General features: G+C 48.5%; 6 protein-coding genes across 6 annotated transcripts; 4 read left to right on the forward strand and 2 right to left on the reverse strand.

Annotated features, from left to right (window-relative positions):
- DEU56DRAFT_144764 (uncharacterized protein) lies at positions 1 to 954 on the forward strand. The gene is made up of 4 exons (XM_041344760.1): positions 1 to 66; positions 122 to 292; positions 345 to 599; positions 655 to 954. Exons 2-4 carry the CDS (start codon positions 158 to 160, stop codon positions 865 to 867), a joined length of 603 nt encoding a protein of 200 aa, XP_041202144.1. The 5' UTR covers positions 1 to 66; positions 122 to 157; the 3' UTR covers positions 868 to 954.
- A 3,964-nt stretch (positions 955 to 4,918) lies between these two features.
- DEU56DRAFT_905025 (uncharacterized protein) lies at positions 4,919 to 7,140 on the forward strand (the record flags this gene model as incomplete). The annotated part of the gene is made up of 6 exons (XM_041356696.1): positions 4,919 to 5,614; positions 5,741 to 6,340; positions 6,394 to 6,429; positions 6,594 to 6,643; positions 6,807 to 6,890; positions 7,010 to 7,140. Exons 1-6 carry the CDS (start codon positions 5,223 to 5,225, stop codon positions 7,138 to 7,140), a joined length of 1,293 nt encoding a protein of 430 aa, XP_041202145.1. The 5' UTR covers positions 4,919 to 5,222.
- A 3,449-nt stretch (positions 7,141 to 10,589) lies between these two features.
- On the forward strand, positions 10,590 to 11,819 carry DEU56DRAFT_144911 (uncharacterized protein). Its single transcript, XM_041344761.1, has 5 exons — positions 10,590 to 10,728; positions 10,784 to 10,834; positions 10,886 to 10,954; positions 11,007 to 11,249; positions 11,307 to 11,819. Exons 2-5 carry the CDS (start codon positions 10,820 to 10,822, stop codon positions 11,502 to 11,504), a joined length of 525 nt encoding a protein of 174 aa, XP_041202146.1. The 5' UTR covers positions 10,590 to 10,728; positions 10,784 to 10,819; the 3' UTR covers positions 11,505 to 11,819.
- Positions 11,820 to 17,425: 5,606 nt separating this feature from the next.
- DEU56DRAFT_838490 (isoprenoid synthase domain-containing protein) lies at positions 17,426 to 19,159 on the forward strand. The gene is made up of 3 exons (XM_041354884.1): positions 17,426 to 18,189; positions 18,243 to 18,534; positions 18,596 to 19,159. Exons 1-3 carry the CDS (start codon positions 17,837 to 17,839, stop codon positions 18,929 to 18,931), a joined length of 981 nt encoding a protein of 326 aa, XP_041202147.1. The 5' UTR covers positions 17,426 to 17,836; the 3' UTR covers positions 18,932 to 19,159.
- Positions 19,160 to 19,764: 605 nt separating this feature from the next.
- Positions 19,765 to 20,537, reverse strand: DEU56DRAFT_838495 (uncharacterized protein). The gene is made up of 3 exons (XM_041354885.1): positions 20,355 to 20,537; positions 20,118 to 20,293; positions 19,765 to 20,060 (listed from the first exon to the last, which is right to left on the reverse strand). Exons 1-2 carry the CDS (start codon positions 20,467 to 20,469, stop codon positions 20,154 to 20,156), a joined length of 255 nt encoding a protein of 84 aa, XP_041202148.1. The 5' UTR covers positions 20,470 to 20,537; the 3' UTR covers positions 19,765 to 20,060; positions 20,118 to 20,153.
- A 2,989-nt stretch (positions 20,538 to 23,526) lies between these two features.
- Positions 23,527 to 25,538, reverse strand: DEU56DRAFT_761262 (uncharacterized protein; the record flags this gene model as incomplete). The annotated part of the gene is made up of 12 exons (XM_041350515.1): positions 23,527 to 23,558; positions 23,615 to 23,684; positions 24,085 to 24,176; positions 24,219 to 24,288; positions 24,351 to 24,424; positions 24,465 to 24,545; positions 24,602 to 24,705; positions 24,736 to 24,767; positions 24,795 to 24,925; positions 24,980 to 25,037; positions 25,259 to 25,321; positions 25,449 to 25,538. 12 exons carry the CDS (start codon positions 25,536 to 25,538, stop codon positions 23,527 to 23,529), a joined length of 897 nt encoding a protein of 298 aa, XP_041202149.1.
- Positions 25,539 to 25,897: the final 359 nt, after the last annotated feature.

The following is a 25,897-nucleotide window of genomic DNA, read 5'->3' on the forward strand; positions in this document are numbered from 1 at the left end:
CACACCAACACATGATGGACGCCATCAACGAAACTGAGAAGGCCAGCTGCCTTGATTGGTCCAACGGCAAGTTTTCAGTTATGTCACTCGACGCTGTCATACTCACCCGCATTTCACTCAGACTTCAAGGAACAATGTAGCGCGCTTGCTGCTCGTGATGACCGTATTCTTGGCGTATGTACCTCCTTCCTCAATATTTTCGCTACTAACCTATGTTATGCAGGCGGAGATTCCGGGGCAAGATCAAGATGGCTATGATGCAGAACCTGATTTCTTCCGGGGAATGGATGGTGTGGGTGCATCAGTGTATCCTTCATTTCTCTCTCTCATGTCATTTATTACAGCATTCTCAGATTTCCAGACCACAACCTCAGCAGCGCCCGGGGCGCTTCAAGAAACTCAGGCTCGCTATGACAAGGAATCCTCATCCAGTTCCACCACCTGCACCTGCACCTGCACCCACACCAGCACCGCCCATCGCCCTACCACCTCCCGCTGCCCCCACGACCTTCACAGCCCACGTACGACACCTATTCACGTGGCGACCCGACCACGCAGCACCACCCGTCGTCGAAGTTCCTTTTGCGTGGGGTCGAAAGGTGCGCTCGGTCTATTTTCATCACTGTCTTGGGTGTCTCATGCATATATCTACAGCGTAATGCTGCAGCGGGTGCTCCTCCCGATGACGATTCAGATATTATACGTGCTGAATATTTCGATGATGATCCACAGCACCCCAATGCGCAACAGCCCAATGTGCAACAGCCCAATACGCAACAACCCGATACGCAACAGCAACGACAGCCAGTAGCAATTCCGGTAGATACTGGGGTACATGGAGTTCGCAAGTCGTGTTTTTGCTGCTAGCGGCTTTCGTGGTATTTCTGTTCTGTCGTTGCTCTTGTTTTGCTGCTCCATCTATGTTGATTTGTAGTGTTTTATTACCATATTATTCAGGTGTCTTCTTGTTCCTATTCATAGCTAATTTGCGGCGCCAGTTTGACGAAAATCGTTTATATGCTGACAAGACTCATGACCAGCTACCACTTTTGCGATGTGCTGCCTAACTCTGAGCACGTTCCCGTGGCGATCTCACTGCTGATCCTAGTTTGCTAGCTGCTCTTGCGGATCTGACACTCGATCGACGGAGAATCATACTTGCTGGACTTGTACATTCGTAGTCTGACAATAGTTCGCTTTGAATTTATGGAATGAGCGGGACGATCAGATCGTTTACAACAATGCTTGACTCGCGTCAGTGAAACGCGCCCAGGTTTATATACGCTCGTATCTAATATTAATGTTCATTAGCTGCAGCTCCTATGTTCACCGCAACAAGTGACTGTACGTCTACCGCGACATCCCAAACATTATTTTATTAATGATATCTAGATGTGAGACCTAAAATCTCCGTACTCCGAAGGTCAGTTTCCCCAATACGAACTATTCTGCAATCGCGCTCAAAGACCAGACCATCGAAGCTGAACGCCAGCAAAATCAAGATGCAATTTTGCACAAGATCTGAGGTGCGAAAACAGTCATGGTCAGGATTAACGATCTTTAATGGCAACTCGTCCAAAGGATGGAAACGGGTGTCCATCATGTCTGATGTCTGGCTCGATGAGCTAACTGAAGTGCGGCCCAGGGAACATGTAGCAGTCGCTGAGACTTACTGCAGTAGGATTGTTGATGGCAGCGAGTTGGCGGTCTCGCCAATTGACAGCGACACCATCATATAGCTTGCACCAGTCTCTGCAGACGTGTGTGGTACCAACGCGGTGTTGTTCGAAGTTTCGTGGGGTAAAATGTCATGCCTCCGGTACTGTGAGATCTGCTTGGCAAAGTCTTAGATAATTAAGACAGTAATGTGTATACTTCAAACTATCATGGCAGCACCACAATCTTGGAAATCAGAAATCTCGCAGAAACGCTCCTGTAGTTGCTAGTTGAGAGGAAGTCCGAGGAACGACTGTCTTCCTCACCGTATCGACGGAAAACGACGGAAATATTGACAAGTCACGAGCAAAAATATATCCGTCGTTCTGCGTAGATATGGTGAGGACCGGGTTTCACTGGAACTCGTTCTTGGAAGTGATGCATTTCAGAATGTGTAAGCTTGCACCCGGACCAAAAAGTACGTAACGTTTCAGAACCCATATTTCATGCATTCAGGTTGGTACATATATCATACTATGGAGTGGCCCAGATGTCCGAAGGTCCACATTTCTCAAGCAGCTTTGAAGTTTGTCCAGAAGCAACCGTACAGTGATCGTCTCTAAACTAGGGATGGCACCATCAACCACGGCACCAAAGCGAAAGCAGACTCGGAAACATGACTTACTGTCACAACGTGCCGCTCAGGCTGCCCGCCCATTATGAGATTTCAACGCAGGCCAAATCTCCATTCTATTAGAATTACAAGACGCTAAGGGTGAGTCATTTGGATGGACAGCAAACTACTTATACTTACGTTTAATTGGCAAACAAAGTCTGGGCAACAATCTGCAGTCGTTTTGCAAGCATATGTGCCATCGCCACAGGCACTGACAGACATGGATGCTGTCAAAGCAACAACAACGGCGAGGAAGGAGAAACGCATTTGAAGCGAGGTGATATGGAATCTTCTGAGGGGGATCTCGAATAAGAACTCTGAGGATGGGGGATACTGTAGGAAAACGGCCAGCTTTTATATCCTGCGCATAGTGATGGGCAAAATTCTGAATCGATTCGGCAGAATGGTGATCGAGCTACTGTGACGCGGTCCGCGCGGCAGGACCGCGTCGATTTCACCTCAGACATGGCCCGACTACGAGCAATGAAAATTGCGCATATATGCGCCCTATACGCACACATCATGAGTTGCACACCACTGACATCAAATGAACGTAAATTGGGAATGTAGCCGAATGTTTGGAACCAGGTAAATCGAGTGGGCCGCATCGCTACTGGACCGTACTGGTAGTCATGATGGTAGGAAGGGAACATCGTGAAGTCGGACTTTGGAGTTAGACGCATTCCTTGTACGCTGAGCAGCAGATGCGATTTTTGTGTGAATACATTGAGGGATCCGTGCAGCTTCGCAACAAGTGCGAGGGGAAATGAAAGCCCACGTCATTTATTATCGAACTCCATATACGGCACTTTGCGTATTTCTGTCGCACGCCACACAGTGTGAATGCTCTTATCATGAGTACGATCTTCTTTTCGTCGCTTGGACTTTCAAACCCGCCTCACCGCGCTCATTTCGACGACAGTGAAAGTCTCTGCTCGGGGGATGACGCGTGGTTACGTCTATGCGCTCATTATGACCGCTCACATAGAATCTCACGCTGACGCAGGAACAATGGGATCTTAAATCGTAACGTGAGTAGCTGGTCCTGCCTCTTCAGATGCCAACGTGCTCAAGCTGGAAGGCGTACTTGCTGTCCCAAATATAGTGGAATCATGTCCAAATGGCGGGTATGCAGTCCGTTGTCTGATGAGGAGGCTATGCAGATCCGATCGCTGGTTCCTTCCATCGCGTCTAAAGGCTCCACGCCGCCATAGGCGGTTAGACACTTCAACAATACCCTCGGGTAGTAGATCGGACAGCAAAACAAGGATAATAATATCTTAGATGCCACCTCTACACCTTCATCCTCTACTACATCGACAAGAGAGCTACCCCTCTTATGTGCGTATGAATACGGGGGCCGTCCTTCTCCGGAAGCAATCGACTTGGACCCTCGCCCGGAACTCTCAAACCTTCGTTCAGCTTTTAAAAAACAGTCCTTTGTATCCATGTGGAGCAAAATACCCCAGGACACCGGTATCATGGGTTACGACTTTCACGGAATTTAATAGGTGCTTGGAAATCACTACCCACAATATCAATGCCCATCGCCCCCTTGTAAAAATACACCATTAATGGTACTCGATTGCAAATTGTCTAGTGATCATAACAAACGTTTCATTCATCCTGTCATTGGTACATTAGGTCAACGTTACAGGCGAGCGTGTCAGACTACTAAGCATATCATACCCAAGTATCGTGAAGACATCTCAATCTACAGCTTTCAATTGAACAAAAAAAACACGCATCCAACTTCATAGGAAGATGCCTTAACCACTTTTATCCAATGGTGACTTGAAGCTAAACGCTGTCGCAGCACCCGTGGTTTGGAACGCAGTCACGATCGACTGGACGGCCGAGTACGCGCCCAGAATAGCGCAGGACAAGCATGCGAGCGCGAGAAGGAAGTTCCACACGTTAAAGAAGGCATTCTTGTTGAAGACTGTGGCAGCAGGGTTAGATTTGGTGTGGGGGAACTCTGCGGAAGTTGGTACGTACATGCACGTTTCCAACGCGATGAATCCCTCCAGGTATCAACACGGTGGGCATCGGGGTTGTTGGTGTCAAATTCTCAGTCACCTTTAGTGGCATCTAGTTGCATGAAGTAACCCAGGATCATAAATGGCGGGAAGGTGTATGTGAACTCTGAAAAGTGGTTACGTCGTGGTGACAGCAACTAGAAAAGTATGAATACGCACGGAAAATGCAAACGACGGCAATCAGCGACGAGATGTAGCTGAACGGCGGGACGGCGGGGCCAATAACGAAGGCAATGGACCAATACACTGAGACTGACGATGAACTGCCAGAAATCTCGTCGACACGGAATGGATGTAGGAAAACTTAGAAATTCACGTACCTTGAGTTGCGAGGACGTTTCGACTTCACCCTCCATCGAGCTCCGTCAGTTGGCAGTGTAATATGCACACGTATGTAAAGGTTGTTATAATTAGTTGGCGTATATTCCAACGATCTTATTAGAAGCTCGATGGTCAATTGGAAGTTGGAACGACGCTAAATTACTGGATTAGGCTATTTCGAAAATTTGAAATGGCGCCTCGCTCGTCGAAGTCATCATGATTCCTCAGCGCAATATTAATCCTATTCAATAACCTCGGGAGCGTCATCCCACAATCCAGGTGGTTTCATCTTCATTATCATTCGTCGTGGTAGGTCCCACGATCACCCTGAAATCCATCAAGACACTCCCCATCTTCCTCATTCTCCGCATCCTGTGTTTCGCGTCGAAGTCTAGGAAGACCGCTTGGTGCTCTTCTTCCTCATCTCGTCCATCGTTCCCTCAGTCACCACAGGTTTTACTGTTCCAACCTCCCCATTGCGCCACCGTATACTAGGCTTTTCTGCCCTCTTCGCAGTATGCGCCCTACTGATGGATATGAGCACCGTCTGCAGGGACGAACAACACCCCTACTGTACCGTCACTTTTTACACATCCGAGTCGTCATCAGTCCCTTCAATCACATCTCTCCTCATCGCCTTCCTTGTTGCGATCAGAGGTCCCCGTGTTGTCTGCCGCATGCTCAAAATCTACAAATCGGACTCGGGTCTCGCTGCAACACAGATTCCTCCGTTTCTCGCACCGTCTTTGATCGCTGTCACCATGCTCTGGATGCTCGAATGGGCAGACTCTGCGCGAGTCCTGGAGGATACGGGTGATGGCTTGAAGGTGACGAGGACGGTCTTGGCGAGGACTAGTGCTGCTGTTGTGTTGATTTGTGGGGTTTCGGCGTGTTGGACGTCGGAAAAGCCAAAGCTAATCGAGTGAGACGTCTCCAGCACCAGAAAATACTAAAGTCACCGTGCTAGGCTTCGTCAACGCGTTCGTTTTTCCCATACTTCTCTGGCTCATTTTTTTGAGCATCGTCTGATTGATGACCCAACTCTCAGGACATATCATCCTCGGACTCTCATCCACCGCGCTACTATCCTATCTAGTGATTCTTCGCAGCTTCCGGGGCGTCCACTGCTTAAATGCAACCTTCACCACCCCACCATCCTCACTACCATCTACCTCGCCAATGATAACATAAACCGCGAGCTCTCATTCTTAGAAATCGTGCCTCGTATTACAGCACAGGCCACCAAACGACATTTTCGTCTGCAGGAAAATAGCGCGTTCGTGTGTGGAAAGACGGTCTTTCCCTCTTTCACATTTTCTTTGGCTATCAACATGTTTGGGTCGTTTTTACTCTTAGCGCTTGCGGTGCCTTTGATTATTTTACAGAACCTCCCTCCAATACCCCATTCCCGACCCACAACAGGAGCATCAATGCTAAGAGCCGCACTGACAATGTCCTTGTATTCCGTAGTGTTGGAGTTTGGAGCGGCGGTGTGTGGGGCAGCGTTGAGGAGGCATCTGACGGCGTGGAAGGTATTTGCGCCTAGGTGTTTGGGCGCTGTTTTTGAACTTTGTGTGTTTGATTTTGGGGTGTCGGTTGGTGTCAGGAGGATTGAGAGGGAGATTAGGAGGGTTTTCAGGAAGGTTGGGTGAGATCGCGTCCCTGAACTTTGCGTGTATTCTGAAGTTCTTACCACTGCAGCTTTGTCATGTTTAATCGCAAGCACTGCAATCCTAGGTGAGCTATGAGCTATGTCATAGGTCAAACGGTGGAGATGCTGCGATGCTATGCTGGTCGTGAGCGTTATCAGGGCGTTCTCGTCCGGCGATCCTTGAGCGCTGCTTCAACGGAACATCTTTGCACATAGCCTGCTAAGGTACCACCAAAATAATCCCGAGCAGTTTTTTGGGTGATGCCACACCGCCTGTCGACGTTAATCAGTTACTAATCGGTACGTGCCCTATGTTATTATAAATTAATGCTCACATAGAATGTATCTAGGTGATCACGCACATCTCGAGCATTGGTGAATTGAGTCGACCTCTACTAGTTTGTACACCACGAATGTCGTTGTTTCGTCTTTTCGCCCTTGCCTGTCTCTGACTAGTCTATAGAACGGTTGAGTCTAAGTCTCTTGGTAACATCAACACCTCGTCTGAACTTCCGGCGCAAACGGATGGTTGCCGAACGGGCACTAAGTTAGTGATGAGCGGCTCACAGGCAAAGCACTCTGGAGCGAGTCGAGCATCTTGAATATTGATATTACCGCGCCCGCTTCATCGGCTTGCCATTTTAGAGACTTTGCTGTCTCCTTCAGATCGTTTTGTCGCATACATCTCATCGGAGAACGCACAAAACCTGGTACATCTTGCTGTAGCTCTCAAGCACAAGACCTACTGGAGTGTTGCTAAACTGGATAGTTCCGGGTATGCCAGGGCTGGGTCTTGAGGCCTGACACTGAACCTACAATTTGTCCTTGGGATACCGAACTGCGCTGTCTAGCATTTACAGATTGAGTGTGCAAGAACAAGACTTGAGCAGATGTACAACGATACACCGCCTTGGTATTATTTCGGCCACACTCACCGTACTTTGCTCATGCCCACGACGAGCAACTCTGATCGTATAGTGGGGCACTTCCGTGTGCTCACCCAGCCCGGTAATCTCTCTGTCATGAACCACGGGATGAACCAAGAGCGTTCCATTCGTCGTGGCTTTGGAAGGGATATATTTAATATTGCAGAAGAGTTGCGCTTCTATTTGATTGGTTTTCTTCCATATAATGAAATCATACGCTGTGCATTGGCGAGTTTCTCCTATTTTATCAACTAACAAACTACTACGTCAAAGACTTTCCGAACGATGCAGTGTCACGACAGTCAAAACCTCTGTGGAGCTGCAATTCGCCATTGAACTTGGTGCCCAAAGATTGGTGCCGGTTCATCCACAGCCACCCACCGTCTCCACAGAGTGATGCACATACTGAGAGATGAATTACGAATCGCCTTCCACCACTATCTCGCCCTCGTCGAATCTCCCCAGTTGCACCAGGCACTGAAGGAAATCGGCCTCTCACATCCAAGTTCAGCCATCGAGTGCTGTATCAAGTGTATTTGCATTCGCCTTCGTACAGGGCGACGTTGAGACAAGAAGCATGGAGTACCGGAAATGAGTAGAGCAAGTTCTTTCATCGTGCGTGACGAGTGGAGGGCAGAAGTTCGGATAGGATAACTACTCCTTTCTGGTGTCGATGCGCATGAAAGGTCGGAAATGCAGCTATATCGGAATTTTTGTCCAGCGGGAAAAATAATGCTCATAAGGTCGATTCGCACGTGATGAGATTCGAGCGGCAATGACGCTGCACAAGACATTGTGATTGTTACAAGGGCTTGATCCAGAAGTTGAATCACCGTGCAAGCTCTGACGTCGACCAGGCAGGATCAGAGTCAAGTTGAGCTTGACTTCTCTCTACGTGGACGCTACTGCCAGATCCGCTGGCTGGCCCAGTGCCTGCCGTTGCAGAGATTATCGCATAAGTGTTGGATAGAACGCGACTCGAAAGGCGGAAACTCCGCCACACACTTAGTGGCTGCATCTGTTGCACACAGAGATCGATGAAATGAAGAGGTTGTATTCCAGTAAGGTGTATGCAAAGTGTTCGGGCACGGTGATATGTGGGAGACTCCGCTCGACAATAGAAACAACAACATTCATGCGGACATCTAGGACAGATGGCTTTCAGGCAGATACGAGCGCCGAAAAGCAGCAACTGCACTGTGATGCAAGGGCATACATGCTGGAAGGTGTGGAGACAAGAGTCAGGCGAATGTATGCAGCGATGAGGCGGTGGGAGAGCCCGTATACTGCCGAGGAAGGCGAGTGTGACAATGGGGAGCATTCTTGTTGTAACAGGGATGGAAGTATGGCAGCAAACGACCTCGTGTGCTGGGCGTCTATGGAAACGAGGCAGGTTAATGTAGTGAAGTAAGGTAAAAACGCAGAATACACGCACCTCTGCAGCTGAGACACAGACGCTCACAAACCCTCCAAAGCCCACATCGACCGTGCTCAACACTACCAACCTGCAGTAAAATGTCGAAGCTCATTCCAAGCATCACACCTCTTCGGCAGTTCAAGGATCATGAAAGACGCGTAAGCGCAGTCGCAGTTTTCCCCAATAGACAACGAATGGTTACGGGCTCGTGGGACAATACGCTTCGTCTTTGGGACTTGAAGACAGGTCTTGTGTTGAAGAAGATGGAAGGGCATCATAGTGGGGTGAAGGCATTGGCGGTATCACGAGATGGGCAAATAATAGCAAGCGGTGATGAAGATGGAGAGGTCATCGCTTGGAACGGAGAAACAGGAGAATTCCTCACACAACCCATCAAAGCCCACTCCAAATATGTCACCTGGCTGGACTTTTCCGCGGATGGCACGGTGTTGGCCACAGGTTCAGGGGACAAGACGGTCAAGCTATGGTGCACCAAAACATGGCAGCAACAAGGAAATCAAATCAAATTTGAATCTGTTGTCTACGAGTTTCGATATTCGCCGTCTGGTGAACTTCTTGCCATCGCAACATTTGGCAAAATCGAAATTTATAATTCAGGCACATGGGAACGCATCGCAACCTTGCAGGCGAAGATATACTATTACTCACTCGCGTGGACGCCCGATAGCACGCGCCTTCTTTCTGCAAGCTATAAACCCGATGACGCCATCCAAGAGTGGGATACATCAACCTGGAAGAAGGTCGGTGATCCCTGGAAGGGCCACACACACGCAATCACCGCCATCGCCGTCAATCCTGCTGGCACGCTCGTTGCTTCCGCATCTCAAGACAGCGATGTTCGTCTCTGGCGGCTCTCAGAACGACGAAACATTGCCATCTTCTAGCACTCATCGCCACAGAGATGTATCACGTTCTCCGTTGATGGCAATAACATTCTCAGCGGAGGTGATGATAATCAGATCTCTGAGTGGGAAGCACGTAAGGGTTTTCATTCAAAGGCAAGTTTCCATCCTTGACTCATTTAACGCAATTCGAACACGCCTATAATATGCAGATTTTTGCTATTGCGACGGCAGCCCGCAATTCAGCGCCAGCATTAACTGGAGACTTGTCTACCGCTGAACAGGTACTCACGCAAGAGATTGACACCGACACCAACAACTATACCTCCTATGCCAATCGCTCATTCGTTATGGCGCGAAAACAAGACTGGGACCGCGCCCTCGAGGATGCAATCAAGGTGGGCCATACCAACCAACTATGGCCCTCTTGCGAAAAGCTAACTTCCATCCGCGACATAGTCCATCAGGATTAAGCCCTCGTTGACAGGCTATATCTCCAAGGGCATTGCCCTCTGCGGACAAGGCAATGTCCGGGACGGGAGGGTGGCATTTGATGTTGCATCCATGTTCACGAACCAAGATCCAGAAATCATCCATTTACTTCTCTTGATCAAGGTAAGTTAGATTTGTCTCGCATGCGCCCTGCTCCATTCCATGTTTCAGGCCATTGCCCTCTTCAATGCAGATCAACATGACGAAGCGATGCTGCTCATCAAAGAGCTAGCTGCCGCTCGTCCGAATGCTGATACCCGTGCGTGTCGTGTCATAGAAGTAAGTATTATGCGGCTACACTCGGTTATCAATACTGATCTTTGCAACTCGAGGCATATCTACACGTTCAGCTTGGAACCAAGGCCTTGGATAGCGCGCGACATGACGAAGCCATTGACCACTTCGCCGCTGCCGTTGACTGTAATACTTTACCTTCAACAATCGTCCTTGAACTATACGAGGACTTGATCGTGGTGCGTTGACATGATGCATCCGAAAATACTATAACTGGGTGCTTCCTCCAGCTTTTCGGCTGGGATCTTGAGTCCTTCTGGCTCACTACACACCAGAAACGTTGTCAGGCTTTCCTTTCGGCAGGTAAAGTCGAAGAAGCCCTTAAATCACACCAACATATGATGGACGCCATCGACAAGACTGAGAAGGCCAGCTGCCTCGATTGGTCGAACGGCAAGTTTTCAGTATTGCTACTAAACGCTGTCATACTCACCCACATTTCACACAGACTTCAAGGAACATTGTAGCGCACTTGCTGCTCGTGATGACCGTATTCTTGGTGCATGTATTCCTTTCCTCAACCTTTTCGCTACTGACCTATGTTATGCAGGCAGAGATTCCGGGGCAAGATCAAGATGGCTATGATGCAGAACCTGATTTCTTCCGGGGCATGCATGGCGTGGGTGCTTCAGCGTATCCTTCATTTCTCTTTCTCACGTCATTCATTACAGCATCCTCAAACATCCAGACCACGACCTCAACAGCGCCCCGGGCTCTTCAAGAAACTCAGGCTCGCTGTGACAAAGCGCTCTCCTCCTCCTCCTGTACCTGCACCCACACCAGTACCGCCTACCGCACTACCACCTGCCGCTGCTCCCACGACCTTCAAAGCCCACGTACGACACTTATTCACCTGGCGACCCGATCATGCAGCACCACCCGTTGTCGACGTTCCTTTCGCGAAGGGCAAAGAGGTGCGCCCGCTCCATTTTTATCAACGTGTCTTGGGTGTCTCATATATACATCTATAGCGCAATGCTGCAGCGGATGCTCCTGGGAGAGACGAGGACTTAGTGCCTGACGAATATTTTGATGATTTTCCGCAGGACCCCAATTCTACACAACGGCCCAACACACAAGAACCCAACACACCACAGCGACAGCAGCCAGCAGCAACGTTGGTAGACACTGGGGAACATGTAGGTGGCAAGTCGTGTTGCTGCTGCTAGCGTCTTTCTTGGATGTCCTCGGGTATTTCAGTTCCGTTATTGCTCTTGTTTGTTGCGATATCTATGTTGACTTGAGGCAGTATTTTATCACCTTATCCTTCAGGTTTCTTCTTGTTCCTATTCATAGCTAATTTGCGGGCGCGAGCTTTGATGAAAATCGTTTATATGCTGACAAGACTCATGACTAGCTACCAGTTTGCGATGTGCTGCCTAACTCTAAGCGCGTACCCGTCCACGAGGGCGATCTCACTGCTGATCCTAGTTTACCAGCTGCTATTGCAGATCTGAAACTCTATCAACGGAAAATCATACTTGCTGGACTTGTGCATTCGTTGTCTGGCAATGGCTCGCTTTAAATTTATGGAATACAAGGGACGGTCGGATCCAAGTCGGATCGTGTACAACACATTAATGCTTGACTTGGTTTTAGTGGAGCGCGCCCAGTTTTATATGCGCTCGAGTCTAATGTTCATTCGCTGCAGCTCGCTCATTTTATTAATGATTTCTCGGTGCCAGACCTCAAAACTCCGTACTTTGAGGTCAGTATCCCTAATACGAACTATTCCTGAACGCCAGGAACAATGAGATGCAGTTTTGCACGAGATCTCAGGCCTGGAAACAGTCATGGTCAGGTTGAACAATCTTCGATAGCAACTCGTCAAAAAAAAGATGGAAACGGGTGTTCATCATGTCCAGCTGGACGAGCTAACGGAAGTTCAGGAATATATAATGTCTGTGGGAATTACATTGAGGATGTACCGACAACATATAGCATAACGTGCAGCCCAAGAGAAACAAGTCAAATAAAAGAAGTGTCGAAACGGAGATTTAAAATCTCGCGGGAGCGAGGGGCAGTATGAATTATTTGTCAAGTCCATTATAGATGTGGGAGGCACCTAGTGAGGATAGCAAAGCAGCCCATTTGAAGAGGAGTGCTGCTAGTTGCGTCATAGTGCGCTCTCTAACGACATTGATGGAGTCCCCACACCAGCGCTAGCGTTAGATGTACCACATTGCAGGCGAGTACTTGGGAAGTGATAGCTGCACCAGATACTATTGCGTTGCAAATATGTTTACGAAAGGAATGCTGTGAGGGCGGGGAGCATGGCCCTGAAGAACTGAAAGACGAGAGAAGATATGTTCTGGATGCCTGTGGCATGGTGTCGTGAAGTGCAGTGGTCATTGTGTTGAGGCGGGGAGTGGGTATTGTACTGGAGCAAAAGTCAGACGGGCATATCTATGTGACATAGGGACTCACATCATCAAATAACCTATGCGAGAGTTCAGACTCTAAGCCTATGGTCTCCTGGAGGAGTAACGGACGGAGTTAAAGTCTACAAATTTTCGGTGTAGAATGTAGATATGTCAGCAGGAAGTATGGCACGATTGAAAGTTTGCTGACCTGTTGCGAGTCTTTCTCTGAATCGCTCTGAGGAACTGCCCATGAGGCTATCCCGACAGCCAGTGGCGAAGATCTGGCTGTCCTCAACAACAGCTACGAAGTACATGGTATCAGGGTGCTCAAGTGGCTCGCCGATGGGTTCGAACGAGGTCGGACTTACCAGCATCCTATCCTACAATCCAACCGAGACTCAGGTGTTTCAGTCCACTTGAATAGCGTGACGTACCCTGGTTTCATCGTATTCCAATGGCCCATCCTCACGGCAATAACAGGAGTATGGATAACAGAAAGGCTGAGCGCGAGCGCGGGGTCGAGGCCATAATAGTACGCTCGGGTGGTGTCGTACATGAGATATCAGGAGTTGACAACAGGGCGGTCAGACTACAAGCAGACTATGGGTGGTTAGAAGCAAGGTCGAGTTGTATAATGTAAGTAAGTGTAGACAACATGCGTTACTGTACACATGGCTCCGAACACGAGCATATACGATGTAAAAGAGCATATTGGGGCAGCACCCAAAGAAGAAAGGTAAAGCTAGGCAGTAAGGAGATACTTACCTTTATGACAACGTCAATTCTATGCTGTTGCCAGCACCTAGAGTTCTGCTAGTTGTATAAGGGTGCGTTCTCCAACGATATTGATACTGATGTTGTCTCACTGGTGATGGTGGAACGAGGCACCAGCGCTGGCGTTTAGAAGTGCCAGATTGCGGGCGGCGAGTACTCAGGATGTGGTGGGGTGCACCAGACACTATCAGTGTTTTAACTGATGACATTGCCGATGGTACCTTGAGTTGTGAAGACGTTTCAACTTACCCACAAGTTGGCGGTGCACTGCACACGTAGGTTGAAGTTGACGATTATGTTTCATTGATCGAAATTTCGAAGTGCCTCCTGAGATGCATCGACGCTAAATTACTGTATTAGGCTATTTCGAACATTTGAAATGCCGCCATGCTCCGAGAGTCCGACTCACCATTGCTGAGCGCACTGAGCCTGCCATCCATTAGCAGAGAGGAAACTGAAGGAGACAACTTGGGCACAATATTGGGTGAGAAAGGGGACAGGACAGCACCATCAGCGTCCTCATCCATTCGACTATCATCAACCAACGTAGCAGTGAAATCGTCTGTGACGACTCCTGGCGGTACAGGAATTACGTGTCTGAGTCAACTTGACTTCTTCCTATATCAACGCTGCAACCAGACCGGCTGGCTGGCCTAGCGCCTGTCGTTATCAAATAAGTGTTGGATAGAGCGCGCCTCGGAAGGCAGACACACCGCCACGCAATTAGTGGCTGGTTTGAGGCGTGAGGGGAAAGAACATCGGCTGCATCTATATTGATGCGATCATCTAAGAAGCTTAATGTAGTGAAGTAACGTAAAAACGCACAATACACGCACCTCTGCAGCTGAAACACAGACGCTCACAAGCCCTCCAAAGACCGCTTCGACCGACTACCAACCTACAGTAAAATGACGAAGCTCATTCCAAGCACCACACCCCTTAGAACTTTTGGTCATGAAGGACGCGTAACCGCAGTCGCAGTTTTCCCCGATAGACGAAGAATAGTTACGAGCTCAGACGACAAGACACTTTGTCTTTGGGACTTGAAGACAGGTGTTGTGTTGAAGAAGATGGAGGGGCATCGCAGTAAGGTGTATTCATTGGCGGTATCACGAGATGGGCAAATAATAGCAAGCGGTGATGCAAATGGAGAGGTCATCGTTTGGAACGGAGAAACAGGAGAATCTCTCACCCAACCCATCAAAGCCCACGATAGAAGCATCCACTCCTCCTCCCCTGTCAACTCGCTGGACTTTTCCGCGGATGGTACGGTGTTGGCCACTGGTTCAGGGAATTCGACGACGGTCAAGCTGTGGTGCACCAAAACTTGGCAGCAACAAGGAAATCATGAATTTAAATTTGGTGTCACCTGGGTTCGATATTCACCGTCTGGTGAACTTCTTGCCATCGCAACATATGAAAATATCGAAATTTATAATTCAGGCTCAAGGGAACGCGTCGCAACCTTGAAATTGGGAGGTTATACCAACACACTCGCGTGGACGCTCGATGAGACACGCCTTCTTTCTGCCGCGGATGACGCCATACATGAGTGGGATACATCAACATGGGAGAAGGTCGGTGATCCCTGGAAAGGCCATACTACTCGGAGTATCACCGCCATCGCCGTCAATCCTGCTGGCACGCTCGTTGCTTCCGCATCTGAAGACAACCATGTCTATCTCTGGCGGCTCTCAGATCGACGAAACATTGGCATCTTCAAGCACTCATCCGAACTGAGATGTATCACGTTCTCTGTAGATGGCAATAACATCCTCAGCGGAGGTGAAGATAATCAGATCTCGGAGTGGGAAGCACGTAGGGGTTTTCGTTCAAACGTGAGTTTCCATCCTTCACTCGTGTCACGCAATTTGAACATGTTTCACGCAGATCCTCACTGCCATCACGGCAGCCCGTGCTTCATGCATAAGTGGGGACTTGTCGACTGCTGAACAGCTACTCACACAAGATATCAACGCCGACATCAACAACTATACCTCCTATGCTAATCGCTCCTTCGTGATGGCACGAAAACAAGACTGGGACCACGCCATCGAGGATGCAATCAAGGTCAGTCATACCAACCAATCATGGCCCTCTTATGAAAGGCTAACTTTCATCCGTAACACAGTCCATCAGCGTTGAGCCTTCATTGACAGGCTACATCTCCAAGGGCATTGCCCTCTGCGGAAAAGGCAATGTCCGGGACGGGAGGGTGGCATTCGATGTTGCATCTATGTTCACAAACCAAGATTCAGAAACCATTCATTTTCTTCTCTTGATCAAGGTAGGTTAAGTTCACCTCGCGTGTTCTCTGTTTCATTCAGCATTTTAGGCCATTGCCCTTTTCAATGCAGATCAACATGACGAAGCGATACTGCTCATCAAAGAGCTAGCTGCTGCTCGTCCGAATGCTGATACCCTCGCGTGTCGCGTCGTGGAAGTAAGTATCATGCGGCTATGATCGGTTATCGCTACTGATCTACGCAACTCGCACATTAGGCATATCTACGCGTTCAGCTCGGAACCAAGGCCTTGGATGGCGCGCGTCACGACGAAGCCATTGTCCACTTCGCCGCCGCCGTCGACTCCAGTGCTTTCCCATCGAAAATCATCGATGAACTATACGAGGACTTGATCGTGGTATGTTGACATGATGCATCCGATTTTTTCTTCATAACTGAGTGTTTTGTCCAGCTCTTCGGCTGGGATCTCGAGTCCTTCTGGCTCACTGTACATCAGAAACGTTGTCAGGCTTTCCTTTCGGCAGGTAAAGTCGAAGAAGCTCTCGAATCACACCAACACATGATGGACGCGATCGACGAAACTGAGAAGGCCAGCTGCCTCGATTGGTCCAACGGCAAGTTTTCAGTGATGACACTAAACGCTGTCATACTCACCCCCATTTCACTCAGACTTCAAGGAACAATGTAGCGCGCTCGCTGCTCATGATGACCGTATTCTTAGCGCATGTACTCCTTTCCTCAAATTTTTCGCTACTGACCTATGTTATGCAGGCAGAGATTCCGGGGCAAGATGAAGATGGCTATGATGCAGAACCTGATTTCTTCCGGGGCATGTATGGTGTGGGTGCATTAGTGTATCCTTCATTTCTCTCTCTCATGTCATTCATTACAGCATCCTCAAACTTCCAGACCACGACCTCAGCAGCGCCCCGGGCGCTTCAAGAAACTCAGGCTCGCTATGACGAGGAATTCTCATCCAGTTCCACCACCTGCACCTGCACCTGCACCTGCACCTGCACCTACACCAACACCGCCCACCGCCCTACCACCTGCCGCTACTCCCACGACCTTCACAGCCCACGTACGACACCTATTCACCTGGAGACCCGACCATGCAGCACCACCCGTCATTGAAGTTCCTTTCGCGCAGGGTCGAAAGGTGCGCTTGATCTATTCTCATCATTGTCTTGGTTGTCTCATGCATATATATATATATATACAGCGTAATGCTGCAGCGGGTGCTCCTCCCGATGATGATTCAGACATTTTACGTGGTGAATATTCCGATGATGATGATCCACAAGACCCCAATACACAGCCCAATACACAGCCCAATACACAGCAGACCAATACGCAACAGCAACCACAACCAGTAGCAATGCAGGTAGATACCGGGGTACATGGAGGTGGCAAGTCGTGTTTCTGCTGCTAGCCGCTTTCGTGGATGTCCTCGGGCTTTCCATCTTTGTCATTGCTTTTTTTTTTTTGTTGCGATACCTTTGTTGACTTGACGCAGTATTTATTGCCGTCTCCTTCAGATTTCTTCTCGTCCCTTATTCATAATCAAACGATGCCCTCCCTATGGAAAGCTTAACGTATGCAGCTCCATGATGTTCCTAGATGAAAACACTGTGCGAGTCCGTAGAAGGCTTGGACTATACCAAACGATTGATGAATTAGATAACACCGACCTTGGCACATTCCTGCAAGGGCCTTGGTACTTAAAGTTAGCGGAAGATCTGAACGTGTTCGAAAGATGGCTGCCAAGCACACACGTGCTGCAACTGCATCGATCACGTAGCTTTGACGTATTTAAACTCGAGTTTGTGAGGTTCGGCCATGGAGTACCTGTGAGCGTGTAAGCTTGCTGTCTTCCAGGGGGAGAACAATAGTCTTCTCATATACATTCTATACCTAATAGTCACCTCAGTGCCTGATGGCGGCCATGACGGCGAACGGACACCGTGCTTATTGTTCGTCTAATAAAAAAGCGTTCAGGTCGGATCATTACGTCGTATCCCCGTACCCGTCGCTCATTTTCAATATCAGAGTCGCGGTCATCCTGATAATTGATTCATCGGTGCTTCATCCTATCGTTCAACAAGGATCCACAACGCGATGTCATCATCATCATCAACTCCGTCGGCATGTTCCGAGTCACACACAGTGAGCGTCCAGCTCCCCGACCTCCTCTCTTCATGCACGCCCTTTGAACTACGCGCAAATCGGCATTGTAGGTCTGTGTCTCAAGCGAGCGAGGCATGGTTGCGCGATGCAGGATTAAATTTGGGTGTCGAGTGGAAAGGGATCAAGGTTGGGTTGTGGGCTGCGCTGTGTTATCCGGGAGCGGACTTGACTCAGTTGAGGTTGGCGGTAGATTTTTTGAGTTTGTTGGTGTTTGAGCAAGAGCGGGAACGGGGTCACGATGGGTTTGGTTGTGGTGATGGTGATGAGAATGAAGTTTTCGACCTGTGAGTTCGAAATGTCTCTGGTGTTTGATTTGGCTGACACAACGCGCTTGAAGGATATCCGACCGACTCAGTCGCGCCGCATACAAAAGCCCGGCATGGTACATGCGTTTTCACCGATCCATGCGCGCATATCGCGATGCAAGGCAGCGTTTAAATTCGCTCGATTCGACGTGCATCCCAGATCTCGAGACTTATGTCGACCTTCGAAGAAACGCATCAGGTCTGAGGATGGTGTTTCACTTGATCGAATATGCAGGGGGATTAAACCTCTCTGAACGAGCATCCTCGCATCCTATATTGAATAAGTTGACAGACCAGGCTTGTGATCTTATAGCGTGGTCTGAGGTACGTTTTTTTCGCGTGCTTTGCATCAGACTATACCTTGACGTCTATTCCATTCATCTAGGATGCTGTTTCATGCGCAAAAGGCATGACTCCAAGTTCACGACTCAATATCGTCCCCGTCCTAATGAAGGACCGGAATTGTTCATTCGGGAGTGCGCTTACATATGTGGGCACGCTCGTGAAGCAGAGCGCGGATGCGTTCTTGGCTACTGAGCGTTTGTTCGCTGCGTGTGTGGATCCAGCTGTGATGAATGATGATACGAGGCGGTATGTGAGGGGATTGCGGGATTGTATTGCTGGGAGTGTGAATTGGCTGTATGAGACGGAGAGGTATTTGGGGACGAAGGGGAATGAGGTTAGGGCGTTTGGATGGGTGTTTGTGCCTGTCTTGGATTGAGCGGAGTTGTTTGTGCATGCAGATGTATTTCGATTTCCACATACATAAATGAATTCATGGGGGGATGCGGCGCTGAGCTGGGCTTTGTGGTCCTATGGTTTTAACCGGCCGTAGAGTCTGACATAGTGTTTTGTACCGCGTGATGCATGTCAGGGCAAAGCTTAGCACCGTATGATACATTGTACGTTAGAGCACCGGTGACCCTGGACCCTACTAATATTTATCGTCCAAACTCATCTTGCTGTATGGATGGCCCGAAGGGCCCTGCCAAGCGACGTTCGCTAGCACAACGTTCATCTTGCTGCTGGAGCAAAACAACTGCAGCTGATTAGTGGTAATCCGTTACACTCAGTCTTCCCGGCATCCCGTTGTTGATGACGGCTCTTGTGTTCAACATTTCCCCTCAATCAAGAGGATACCGTTAAACAGATGAAATTGTTGCGCTGCCGCCATGGGCAAATACAATCAAGACATACCGTGGCTGCCTACTGGAACTGGTCACGTAGTAGAGTAGAGGATTGAACAAACACAAAGCACCTAATGCACAGATCCGAACCTTCAAACATCAAGCGGATGATCTGTACCTCCTCGTTTATCTGTCAAGTCTGATGATCAACATGAGGTTAGGGACTATGAGGGAGCCCTTGACGTACCCACGCCATATATTATATATCAATGACACCCTAGTCGAGTGCGATCCATGCCAAGAGACCTCAAACCAATTGTATATATCTTCGTTGTGGGCAGACTCGGACGCGGATAAAAGCTGGATATACAGCATTCAATCAGAGGCCGATGTCCGGCATATCCTACGGCTCATCCAATGAGGTGAACGAGGTTATAGGTGACTGCAGTGTATTTTCCTTCCCATGAGTGTCTGACCAACACCCAGAGAGCTGAATGTGTAAATGTGTCGGAGTACTCCTGAGAGGTCGGAAAAGACTAGAAGTGCTATACAAAGCAGTGCTCCGAACATCTAGCAAGTGAATTATCGATATCGAGAGAGGCCCTGGTCAATCGCGTGTATTATTTGACGTTACAATGCCTACGATTCCTTGGACGACGAGATACGACCATATTATTGACAGCACTCATTCCCGCCCTTCCGCACGTATCATGCTAACTGTCCCTTACACTAGTACATCAGCATTCGGACTCGGAAAACAATGAGAAGAGACAGGCTCACTCAGGCATTGTGGATTTGAGCAAGCCTCGAGGCCCATCAACAACTGAAGTTATACTGGTCGTATGTGCAGCAATGTTTGCACGAGCATGGTCCATAGGTGGCAATTTTACCATTGACACAGAAATACCCAAAATCGTCGCCGTTGTTGTAACCTTTGAGGCCCGTTGAACACCCCACTTCATCGGCGGATAACTATTAGCATGTGGTCTCCTAGGCCGAAAAGTGCAAAACGCTCACCAGGTTTGTAGCAGGGCATGTTCTGGGGTGTTAACACTAGATCATCGGATGCGATAGCTACGCCAGCCATCACTGCGGCAGATATGACCATGGTGTTGAGTGAAGTGAATTTCATCGCTGAAACTTGATGGTGTTTCTGAAGCTGGTAAGTTGGCTTTTATACACAAGCAGCGTAGGGGGTGGCCACACCTGCACGCGATTGCATCCGAAAGAGATGCCGGCTCGCGCTCTGTGAAATGGTTTTCTTGAAGGCCTTTGAAGGCCTCAAATAATGTGCCGGGCACACTCCGCGAGTTCGGTGTATGAAGATAATCATTCACCCAATTACATTTGCATTGATTGATGCGGCAGACGCACTCACCGACCATAACATATCAAAACTCGATAACCAAGCGAATTGCGGAAGGAATGCGACATGCTTGTGACGAGATCTGATAGGTCTGCCCGGTGCCTGCATGACCTCGTTGCGGTGGTATATTGGGAAGGTGAGGTAACTGCATTATGCAAGTTTCCGCTTTCCAAGGGAACTGGGGTTTCGTCCGGAAGCTCGTTTGGAGGAAACTTCAGAGCCGGAGTAGAAAATGAAGCACCAGGGATTTCATGGTGTGAGTAGTGTTGATATCCAAAGATGGAGAAGGTGAGGCAGTTACTTTTTGTGAGCCAACGTTTTCAGGAGAGAACCCGTTTTCGTCCAGGAACTCATGTGCAAAAGGCATGATGCATTCAATATCGTCACCATGCTGATGAAAGACCGGCCCAATGATTGCAATTTGTTGGTTCGGAAGTGCACTTGCGTAGGGCGCTTAGATGGGTGTTTGTGCCGGTCTTGGATTGAGTGGAGTTCACGTACGATTGTTGACTGCATGCTAGACGTATTTTGATTTCGACATAAAGGAATTAATGGTAGGACGCAGAGCAACGCTGGAGCTTGTGGTCGTATAATTTTAACCAGTCTAACTGAGAGTACGACTTAATATATGTACATCATCATGAGGTCGTACTCTCAATTAGACTTGATCAATACGTGCACGCGCGCAACACGCGCGGTGACCTAGAACCCTAGCTAGTGGTTCAAACTGACATATCTGGTCATGAAAGCCAAGTCAAAGCTGCCCTAAACCTATATTTCCCACGCAGTTGTCCAGGATCGGAATTGGCATGCATAGCGCGCCTAGTACTGCCTAGCGCTTGTCATTATGGTTCTGGACATTCATCAATGCATCATTCACGAAAACAATTTGGGAACAGCTGGACAGGCCGTGACTTCAAAAAAAAATCGCGCCTTCTGCATTTCCACTTGTAATTTAGAGGCATCTCATGTGTGTACCACCAACTGAATAAGGCGCTTCAACCTTCGAGTCCCTTTGACGAATTAATTGCGGGCAGAAGGATATTGAATGTTGCTTGTCATGTTCAGGGTGAGTTTCACTGAAGATTTCAATTCAATATGGGCGCCTCATTGCAATTGTACAGGTCTATCATGATGCATTCCGAAGATTCTGTGATCGCAAATGAACCGTCACTGTCTTTCGACGCCTGTCGCCGCCATAGCATATCAGCACTCGGGCTCAGAAGACCACAAGAAAGGACTGGCTCACTCAGGAGCAAGCCTCGAGCTCATCAACACCTGAAGTTACTCCCATCCACCTCACAGCAATTTTTGCACGAGCATGCCTCATAGTATATAATTTTGCCTGTAGTTCCACAGAAATACCCGAAATCGTTGCCATTGTTGAAACCTTTCAGGCCCGTCGAGCACCCCACTTCATTGTGTAAAGTCATAAGCATGTGGTCTAAGGTCTGCACGACCGCGAAAGTGCTCACCAGGTTGGTCGCAGGGTAAGTTCTGGGGTGTTATCACCAGGTCGTCGGATGCGATGGCTACGCCAGCCATCGCTGCGGCAGATATGATCATAGTGGTGAGTGAAGTGAATTTCATCGCTGAAACTTGATTGTTTTCTAATTCAGAAGCTGGTACGTTGGCTTTTATACACAAGTAGTGTAACCACACAGCACGAAAAAGATGCCAGCTCACTCTGTGAAATAAAAGGCCTTTGAAGGCCTCAAATAATGTGCCGGATGCCCTCTATGAGTTCCGTCTATTATGATGATTTATTCACCCAATTTTCGGATTTTCAGTGATGCGGCAGACGCACTCACCGACCATACGCATATAAAAGCTCAATAGGTCTACCGGTGCCCGCATGACCTCGTTACCTACTAAAGCATACTAAGTCAGGCCAGTGGTTGTGGTGGGTGAACAATTCACGAAAGTTTCCGCTTTCTGGAGGGACTTAGGTTCCGTCCGAAAGGAGGTGTCAGACCCGGAGTAGACACAGCATTGAGGGCTTTGACAACGGTCTATTTGTATTTGACTTTAACCGTAGAGCCTTGTTTAACTTCAGATCAGAGAGCGTCACGTGGAAAGCCATACAAAGTTGCGTTTTACAAATTTGACCTTACAAAGCCTAAGTATCTTCTTGATACGGACAATGATCGATGATCATGATCGCATTCAATTGACTCCGGAACCCCATTGACAGCCCTCCTGCACGTATCATACAAATTGTTCCATGCACTGGTGAAAGCAAGCACATCAGCACTTAGATTCGGGAGACAACGGAAAAGGACAGGCTCACTCAGACACTGTGCAGTTGAACAAGCCTTCGACAAGGCTCGGCGCTCAAGAACATTTGAAGTTATTCCCATTGAATATATGGCATTTAGTGTTTCCCAAGCATGCCTCGTAGTATATAATCTTGCCATTTTGACAGAAATACCCGAAATCGTTGCCATTGTTGTAACCTTTGATGGTTGAGCACCCCACTGGATAGGTGGATAGTTCATAACCATGTGGTGTAAGGTCTGCACGTAGACCACAAAAGTGCTTACCAGGTTTGGTGCAGGGTAGGCCACCGGGCGTTATCGTCAGGTCGTCGGATGCGATAGCTACGCCAGCTATCGCTGCGGCAGTGATCATAGTGATGAGTGAAGTGAATTTCATGGCTGAAACTTGATAGTGTTGTCTGAATTAAACACAAATACGTTGGCTTTTATACACAGGTAGTGTGTAGGTGGCAGCCGCATGCGCTTGCACACGAAACAGATGCCATCTCGTGCCCCGTGACATAATTTTATTGAAGGCCTCAAATAATGTGCCGGACACACTCCGCTAGTCCTTCTGGTACTTTGGAGAACTTCGATCTATGATGATTATTCACCCAGTTTCACATTTGCAGGGGTGCAACAGACGCACTCACGCATATCAAAACCCAATAGGCCTTGCCCAGTGCCCGTAGCCCGCATACCCTCGCCATCTACCGGGGCATACTAGTAGCCAGGGTTGTTGTCGTATATCGTGACGGCAAGCGTTTTCCGAGGACGTTACACAGATGCTTGCCGATATCAGTTACGGAACACTTGGACAAAGCCTCCTTGGCGGTTCCAATATCACGACTCACGAGTTTATCTACTCAATACTAGGCGTATCCCTGACAGTCTTTAGTCCCAGAGCACGCAGATCAGTTCGGCCGACATCCCAAATCCAGGCGCACTGAAACTCTTGTAGCTGGATCATCATTCAGCCTCTATCAATGAGGTCCTGGATGATCCTCGTCCTTATTCTACCGACAAGAATTGCCAGCTCTGGATTTCCGAGCTGCTATTGGCAATGATCACGATCTGCGCTGGGTTAAGCAGATACCCTTCACGAACAAGGCCATGCACGCACCGGCTCGCCGAGTTTTTCGTTGACATCCAACATGTGCAAACCATCCGTCAGGAAGTCAAAGAACGCATGTATTACATGTATAGCTCGATTTCCTGACGGAATCCCCAACACTTAGACTGCGCTCAGAAGAGCACTCATGCACTTTACCACAAGCCAAATGTTGACATGAAAATCGTCGTACAGGAAAAACAGCAAAGGGGCGTCCTAAAATTCGCGGACCTGCGCGAGGAGCAAAAATTTAGTGAGTGAATAAGAGGCGCGAGTACCTCGATATAGAGGGACCACGACGCGGCTGCGGAACAATGATCGGCCTTCTTCCAGGACAGCAGTTCACGCCAACCTACCGAAAATTTGATCATGCCCGTCAGCATCCATCATACAGGACGGGTGTTCTAAAGTCGCAGGATCAGCCAGCGTGAAGTAGGGCGAGAATGCACCACTCTCCTTGAACTTTCCAATACCTTCAACGGTTCCGCATGACTAGTATGAAAATCTGTGAACACAGATGAAACAGCACCTGTGCCTGAGTTCTCCTGGAATAGGTCGCCACAAAACTGTGCGTTCTTGAGATAGTCGAGGGTGAAACCTTCGCCGTATTCGCACGAATGAAAGACAAGTCGGCTGCATGCCTTATGTTAAACAACGCCTCACTATGCTAATGTGCGCTTAGTTATGATGGCTGACTACAAACAGATAAAACGTAAACACACTGGTATACTTTGCAAAAGCATCGCACATAGCAGGGGTTGCCCGTGTTGAAAACACGTCACGAGGACAATGTGGTCTGGAATAGATACACAATGACTTTGTAACTTGGTGCCCGTCATCTTGACCGGTTGACCTAAGAAAATGAATTGAACATGCAACAGAGGGTCCAATACAAGTGAGATCTGACCAGGTTTGGTGTACTTCGAGATGCTGCTCGCCTTTTCGCCCAAAATTCGTGGTGCATACTGAAGAGTTGCGTACAGAATTGTATGAGATGGTCGGACATAAAGGTGCCTAACATGGCATTATATGTGAAGGGCGTTTTGGAGGGAGACGTAGTTGATTATGGAGCTATGGACATTGTATCAGCAATGTTAGGTTAAGTGGCATGTTGATTTGGTTCGAGTGAGCTGTACCGTGCAATAAGGATTGGTGTTCGAGAACGAATAAGCAAAAAAAGACTTACGGAGAAGAGGTGCTGGGAATGGGAACGAGCGTACGAAGGCTTGTGCCCTAATCTACCACCTCTCTGTAGAAATTATCCACGACGAGGTGGAAACACGAAGGAAAGATGAGATGGTCATGTCTGCAGCTGTCAGTCGAGCACGCATAAGTTATATCTAAATCAAATGAGACTGAAATGAGGACAAACGGACCAAGGCGTCCCAGGCCAACCATACACGAGTGTGACGAGGCTGCTTGACAATGGGATATCGCGCTGATTGAGTGACACGAGAAGAAGACATCATCTCATTTTTCGAGTCTTCGCGTGACAATGGAGTACACTGTCGAACCTTCACGAAATGATCAACAGAAACTTTTTTCTACACAACTTGTACACCTTGCCGATTTACCGCAGCCTGAGATAGAGACTGCGCAGATAGATAACGCAAGTTTGTGTACCTTAGTAGCTCGTGGTTCGAACTGTTGGAGTTGTCAATGTGCGAGAACGTGTTTAGCGGCGGGGCGTAGAGGGCTTTCACCGATATTGACGTGATGTCATGGTTCATCACGAAATCGGGGAGGAGGTGCTTTTTATAGATGAACTTTGCAAAGTCGGACCAAAATTTTATGGCATTTTATGATAATATACCGTATGATAATA

Source organism: Suillus clintonianus (assembly GCF_016758775.1).
Source record: "Suillus clintonianus strain FC179 chromosome Unknown DEU56scaffold_147, whole genome shotgun sequence".
Lineage (NCBI taxonomy): Eukaryota > Fungi > Basidiomycota > Agaricomycetes > Boletales > Suillaceae > Suillus > Suillus clintonianus.